Source organism: Echiichthys vipera, assembly GCF_963691815.1.
Source record: "Echiichthys vipera genome assembly, chromosome: 10".
Lineage (NCBI taxonomy): Eukaryota > Metazoa > Chordata > Actinopteri > Perciformes > Trachinidae > Echiichthys > Echiichthys vipera.
The window spans coordinates 31,884,167-31,891,666 of NC_139835.1; the positions used below are offsets into that span (position 1 = coordinate 31,884,167).

Sequence of the window (7,500 nt, forward strand, 5' to 3'; positions counted from 1 at the left end):
CGGTTAAGTTTAGTCTCTAAAGGTGACGGTTAAGTTTAGTCTCTAAAGGTGACGGTTAAGTTTAGTCTCTAAAGGAGAAGGTTAAGTTTAGACACTAAAGGAGACGGTTAAGTTTAGTCTCTAAAGGAGACGGTTAAGTTTAGTCTCTAAAGGAGACGGTTAAGTTTAGACACTAAAGGAGACGGTTAAGTTTAGTCTCTAAAGGTGACGGTTAAGTTTAGTCTCTAAAGGTGACGGTTAAGTTTAGTCTCTAAAGGAGAAGGTTAAGTTTAGACACTAAAGGAGACGGTTAAGTTTAGTCTCTAAAGGAGACGGTTAAGTTTAGTCTCTAAAGGAGACGGTTAAGTTTAGACACTAAAGGAGACGGTTAAGTTTAGTCTCTAAAGGAGACGGTTAAGTTTAGTCTCTAAAGGAGACGGTTAAGTTTAGTCACTAAAGGAGACGGTTAAGTTTAGTCACTAAAGGACTTGGTTCAGATCAGATAAAGGTGGTTTTAGTTCTTCAGGGACTTGAACCCGCGGTCCTGCAGGTCACAGTCCTGAGTTGTGGGTGTGTACTGTTGGTGTCTGCAGTCGTGGACAGAAAGTCGCAGTAATTTACATTTTCTGTAAAGTCCCTGATCTAAAATACAGACGACTGAAACACAACAGAAGCTACTGATCTTCTCTAAACGGCACGTCCTTGGAAACAGAACGCGGTGACATCATCTCAGAACAGCTGCTGCCGTTTTCACGCAGGTGTCAGAACCAAACCCAGAGTTCTGGCTCCGGCCCGAGCGGCGCCGCAGCGTCACCGGGGGAACCGTATAATAATAAAGCAGATTGCTCCATAAAAACAAGATTTATACAAGTCACTCTGCTTTATCGACCCCTGTGTGTGTGTGTGTGTGTGTCTGTGTGTGTGTGTGTGTGTCTGTGTGTGTGTGTGTGTGTGTGTGTGTGTGTGTGTCTGTGTGTGTGTGTGTGTGTGTGTGTGTGTGTGTGTGTCTCTGTGTGTGTGTGTGTGTGTGTGTGTGTGTGTGTGTGTGTGTGTGTGTGTGTCTGTGTGTGTGTGTGTGTGTGTGTGTGTGTGTGTGTGTGTGTGTGTGTGTGTGTGTGAGCGTGTGTGTGTGTGTGTGTGTGTGTGCGTGCGTGTGTGTGTATGTGTGTGTCTGTGTGTGTGTGTGTGTGTGTGTCTGTGTGTGTGTGTGTGTGTGTGTCTGTGTGTGTGTGTGTGTGTGTTCGCTTGTAAAAATACAACAGAGTTAAAAATTGTGTTTCAAATGATGAGTTAAAGCTTCAGAAACAGTGAAGCTGCAGCAGCAACACGCCACCGACCGAGTTTGTGCAACACCTCACCCACGCCCACGCACGCTGCACGCTGCACGCTGCACACTGCACGCTGCACACCCCACGCCCCTCGCGCAAGCCCACGCACGCTGCACGCTGCACGCTGCACACCCAACACTGCACACCCCACTCCCACGCACACTGCACGCTGCACGCCCAACACTGCACACCCCACGCCCCCGCACGCTTCACGCCCAACACTGCACACCCCACGCCCCACGAAGGCTGCACGCCCCACCTCCCACGAAGGCTGCACGCCCCACCTCCCACGGCCAACGCTGCACACCCCATGCTGTACGGCCCACACCCCACGCCCACACAAGCTGCACACCCCATGCCCACGCACGCCCCACACCCCACACCCCACACCCCACACCCCACGTCCCACGCTGCACGTCCCACGCTGCACACTCTACACCCCACGCTGCACGCCCCACGCTGCACACTCTACACCCCACGCTGTACGCCCCATGCTGTACGCTGCACGCCCTACGTCCCACGCCCGGCGTTCCCTTTCCTGTCTGAGGATGAAGCACAGACTCGCTGCGTCTCCAGTTGTCAGGACAGAAGCGAAGGGAGGGACGGACAGAGAGAGGAAGGGTTTCCTGCTCGCTCTGTGATAATGACGGGTTTTCTGTGAAGACAGGAAACTCAACGTGTCTCCTCCAAACACACACACACACACACACACACACACACACACACACACACACACACACACACACACACACACACACACACAGACACACGGACACACACACACACACACACACACACACACACACACACACACACAGTGTTCACTCATCCCTGTACATATTAGAGGGATTAGAGGTTTGAGGCAACATCACATCATCCAAACCAGATCACAGGACACTGAAGAAGAGGTGGAGAGAGAGGGAGAGAGAGAGGGAGAGAGAGAGAGACACAGAGAGAGAGAGAGAGAGAGAGAGAGACACAGAGAGAGAGAGAGAGAGAGAGACACAGAGAGAGAGAGAGAGAGAGAGAGAGAGCGGCCCTGTGTTGACAGTTATATTTCCCTGTTGGGGGAAATTCACTTACTTGGATTGGCACGGTGCTCCAGTGTGTAATTCACTCCATGAGAGCCCGGAGGACTGGGAGCAGAGTGATTAATGAGGAGGAAATAGAAATATAGGAATGGGCTGATTAAAACAACGGGTGTGTGTGTGTGTGTGTGTGTGCGTGTGTGTGTGTGTGTGTGTGTGTGTGTGTGTGTGTGTGTGTGTGTGTGTGTGTGTGTGTGTGTGTGTGTGTGTGTGTGTGTGTGTGTGTGTGTGTGTGTGTGTGTGTGTGTGTCTGTGTGTGTGTGTGTGTCTGTGTGTGTGTGTGTGTGTGTGGTATTATTAGTGCTGGGACGCTGCCTAATGCTCTCACTCCATCATTTCGTCAGAGAGCTCTAATTAATTGGCAGTTGACAGGTGGCCCCAAACCAAAGGGCTTTCAGGAAAAAGGGTGATATTGGAGAGGGGGGGGGGGGGGGGGGGGGGTGAGAGCGCGGCGCCAAGAGGACACGGGACAAGTGCTGCTCATGTTCAGATCCACTGTGATAACAACGTTCACTAACTGCAGGGACGCTGCTGTGGCTGAATGTGAGGCTGATATTAAGTCTCTGATGAGAGCAGCAGCAGCTGTCTTTGGTGCATTTGTGTAGTTTTTGCATATCTGTGAGAGGAGCCATCGTTACGAGCGCCTATCTAACAATCCGTTAGAGACGTGCAGGGGACAGGGCAGCGCTCTGTCACGGCCCATTTAAGGACGCACAGAGGACACTTTAACAAACGTTTATGCTCCTAGAGGACACTTTAGCACACGTTTAGGCTCCTAGAGGACACTTTAGCACACGTTTATGCTCCTAGAGGACACTTTAGCACATGTTTATGCTCCTGGAGGACACTTTAGCACACGTTTATGCTCCTAGAGGACACTTTAGCACACGTTTAGGCTCCTAGAGGACACTTTAACACACGTTTATGCTCCTAGAGGACACTTTAGCACACGTTTATGCTCCTAGAGGACACTTTAACACACGTTTATGCTCCTAGAGGACACTTTAACACACGTTTATGCTCCTAGAGGGCACTTTAGCACACGTTTATGCTCCTAGAGGACACTTTAACACACGTTTATGCTCCTAGAGGACACTTTAACCCACGTTTATGCTCCTAGAGGACACTTTAGCACACGTTTATGCTCCTAGAGGACACTTTAACACACGTTTATGCTCCTAGAGGACACTTTAACACACATTTAGACTCCTAGAGGACACTTTAACACACGTTTATGCTCCTACACTTTAGCACACGTTTATGCTCCTAGAGGACACTTTAACCCACGTTTATGCTCCTAGAGGGCACTTTAGCACACGTTTATGCTCCTAGAGGAAGCTTTAACACACGTTTATGCTCCTAGAGGACACTTTAACACACGTTTATGCTCCTAGAGGACACTTTAGCACACGTTTATGCTCCTAGAGGACACTTTAACACACGTTTATGCTCCTAGAGGACACTTTAGCACACGTTTATGCTCCTAGAGGACACTTTAACACACGTTTGTGCTCCTAGAGGACACTTTAACACACGTTTAGGCTCCTAGAGGACACTTTAACACACGTTTATGCTCCTAGAGGACACTTTAACACACGTTTAGGCTCCTAGAGGACACTTTAGCACACGTTTAGGCTCCTAGAGGACACGAGTTCACGCCACTGCACCCCTACGTGATCGTAGCGTACTTCAGGTGAAGTGATTTCAGCGCTGACCCACGATGAGCAGGATCCGTGTGCAGATTGCAGATAACGTACCTGTGCTTGTTTCTCCTCCTCAGGTCTGATGATTCCAGTCTTCTGCGTGGTGGAGCAGTCGGATGGAGGGATTCAGACGGACGGATGTGACAGCAGAGAGGAGCACGCAGAGTTCGTTCTGGTCAGGAAGGACATTCTCTTCTCTCAGCTGGTGGAGACGGCTCTGCTCGCCCTGGGGTACTCCCACAGCTCCGCCGCTCAGGCCCACGGTGAGTCCGACCCACGCCGCCGCCACCAGCACCGCCACCAGCACCGCCACACGCCTTCAACCACTCTGTATTCTGAAACATACATGAAGGTTTTCAAACTATAGACTTAGATAAAAAAGACACAGAATGAACATAAAAACACATATTTATATATATATATTTCTTTAAACCCGTTTTTGCGCCCTGAGGCTCATGAGTTCTTGTTCTCGCTCATTCGCTTTGTCATTGAACACCGTGACATTGAGCTTAAACCCTCTCGCCTCAGTGCAAACAGACATAAGTTACGTATTGTGTCAGTGGTGGCAAACCACAGAAGAAGAACCTTAAAGCGACGGCAGCAGAAAACAGACGTCACGACCGAACAAAAGCGCGGCACCTACGAGTCAAACATCAGAGCGTTCGGTCCCATCTGTGCAGACGTGGACACGGGTGTTTGTTTGAGAAGTGACTCCGCAAAAGACCCGACGCTGCCTCGATCAATCAAACACAAACAGAGGAGCGCCTGTAAACGTCTGCAGCCTGGCACAGACATCAAGGACACGAGTGGCACGGCCAAACATCTGAGGTCAGGCTGCCTCCTTCTGTTAGCACGAGGACGCTTTCATCGAGCCCATTATTAACAGTCATCACCTCCCACTGTCTCGCACTGTGTGAAGCTGCTGACTCAGCATTAAATACTGCAGCCCAGGGGGTCCAAACGAGAAGACGGCGATCAGAGACGAGGCCCGGGCGTCTGTTTAGAGACGCTGGACTGTAACAGACGCAATAAGCACAAGAATGCTTCAAAAACACAACTAAGACACAGACGGAGCCTGGAGAAGTCATTACAGTGACAACAAAGAGCCGGACAGGAATGTCCCCGCAAGACGAGAATACATCCAGTGTGTGTGTGCGTGTGTGTGTGTGTGTGTGTGTGTGTGTGTGTGCGTGTGTGTGTACAGTATGTGTGAGAATGTTTATGAAGCAGAGGAAAAGAAAAACGCTGTGATTTATTGTTGCACACATGGAAGTGATCTGACTGGACACTCGTTCACTGCTGTCTTCTCTCAAGAACGCACAAAATGGAAACGACAGAGCGACAGTTAGCAACGAGGCTGCAACTGTGGGAGATCCCCATCTGTGTGTGTGTGTGTGTGTGTGTGTGTGTGTGTGTGTGTGTGTGTGTGTGTGTGTGTGTGTGTGTGTGTGTGTGTGTGTGTGTGTGTGTGTGTGTGGAGGTAATCCCTTTACCGCCTCAGGGCCAGCAGCTCTTATCAGACCTGACGCCCACCTCACACACATCATGTACTCTCTAATCTGGCTCCAGATATCTGGACTTAAACCTGAAGTCTGACTTCACTCCCTCAGATCGATTCTGCCGACCCACAAACTGTGAAGTTAGAGCGCCCTCCCACTGTGCCTCCGTCACAGGTTAGAGCGCCCTCCCACTGTGCGTGCGTCCCGTGCCCCGTGCTTTAGGGTCCTTGTCCCCCCCTCCAGGCCCGTTTGTACTCACACTACCTGGGCCTCGGAGAATGCTTCTTGCTGCCTATACGTCATCACGCCGTAACACGTCACACGCATTGATGACGTCATGGCGATGCGTGGCTTTGTTTCCAGATCTTTCCGTAGACCTCAGAGTTTTTGTGCGTCTTGTCGACTGTTTTTGAATCTTCACATCGACCAAATCTGCAGTAAACACTCCACCTCCGCATCACACCAACGTGAACCTTTCACCGCCATTGTTTGAAATGTCCGCGCATGGTCCCTCCTTCTTTTTTCTACGTCCCAACAGGCGCACAGGAAATGACCTCAGAACCACCGTAGGCCTCGTGCTCGTACACGTGCGCACGCTCGTGCTCGTACATGTGCAAACGTGCTTTACAGGCGTTGTTGATGTTGGTTTGAATCCCTGTGTAGAGGCTTGATGTGGCTGAAACACGTCGACATGTTCTGGTAGAAACACTAAAGTATGACTCTGAGTACTGGAGCTTTAACCTGTTTAGACCGGAACAAACGTGCTTCTACCTTTAAAACCTGATGGACGTCTGCGTGTCTTTAAGTCAGGTGACTGATCAAATGCAACGTGATTCGCTGAAACACTCGTGAAGAAGGTGGAGAAAACGTTGAAGTTCTGTGCAGGTTGTTCTGAAACCTTGCTCAGGTTTTAGAGGCTGTTCCTCCAGGTGGACTCAGAACCCGTCCACACAGAGACGGGTTTCCCTGTAACAGCTTTAGTCTGGTTTAGTCTGGTTCAGCCTGGTTCAGTCTGGTTTAGTCTGGTTCAGCCTGGCTCAGTCTGGTTCAGTCAGGTTTAGTCTGGTTCAGTCTGGTTGAGTCTGGTTGAGTCTAGTTTAGTCTGGTTCAGCCTGGTTCAGTCTGGTTTAGTCTGGTTGAGTCTGGTTGAGTCTGGTTGAGTCTGGTTGAGTCTGGTTTAGTCTGGTTCAGTCTGGTTCAGTCTGGTTCACTCTGGTTCAGTCTGGTTTAGTCTGGTTTAGTCAGGTTCAGTCTGGTTCAGTCTGGTTCAGTCTGGTTTAGTCTGACTCAGTCTTCCAGGTCCCAGAGTGTGAGGATTGTAAACGCCCCCCATGGCGTTGTGGTCTGGACGGTGAAAGCTCAGACTTTGTTAAAGGACGGCGTCATGGCCCCACCTCCGACCTCTGACCTCGCGGTGTCACATAACAACAACAGTGCTGCTGCGTGAGAGGACAGAGACGGACCCAGAGACTGTTTACTGAACTGGACTCTGAGTCACATGCATGGGACTGAATGAGGCCCAGAACAGATTTAGGATCCAGGACCAGGACCAGGACCAGGACCAGGGGAAAAGGAATTTTTTAAGAACATCAGAGAAATAAAAGATGTTTTCCACCGTGTGGACGAACCCTGAGTCGGCTGAAACTTCTTTATGTCCTCTAACCACACCCACCTGTGATGTCACGGCGTACACCTGCACATCACGGCGGCGCTCTGACACGTTAAAGGCCGCAGAAACGTGGCGGTGCGTCCCGACCGTCTCTCTCCTCCGCTGGTCTGTTGCAGACCTGTTTTTCTTCTCTGTTGGTCGTAAAACTCACAACTGCAATCGACAGCCTGTTAAAGCTGCTGAGGCAAACAAACAACACACAGATGCACATTATCCTGCAGCGGCGGATGGAAA

The 7,500-nt window shown here is 50.3% G+C and overlaps 1 protein-coding gene across 3 annotated transcripts in view; it reads left to right on the top strand.

Annotated features, from left to right (window-relative positions):
- Positions 1 to 7,500, top strand: part of satb2 (SATB homeobox 2) — a 52,928-nt gene that overhangs the window by 10,703 nt on the left and 34,725 nt on the right. For all 3 annotated transcript variants that reach the window (XM_083921222.1, XM_083921223.1, XM_083921224.1), the window contains exon 3: positions 4,176 to 4,361. In XM_083921222.1, the coding sequence (XP_083777348.1) occupies positions 4,176 to 4,361 (186 nt within the window). The remainder of the gene's footprint in view (positions 1 to 4,175; positions 4,362 to 7,500) is intronic.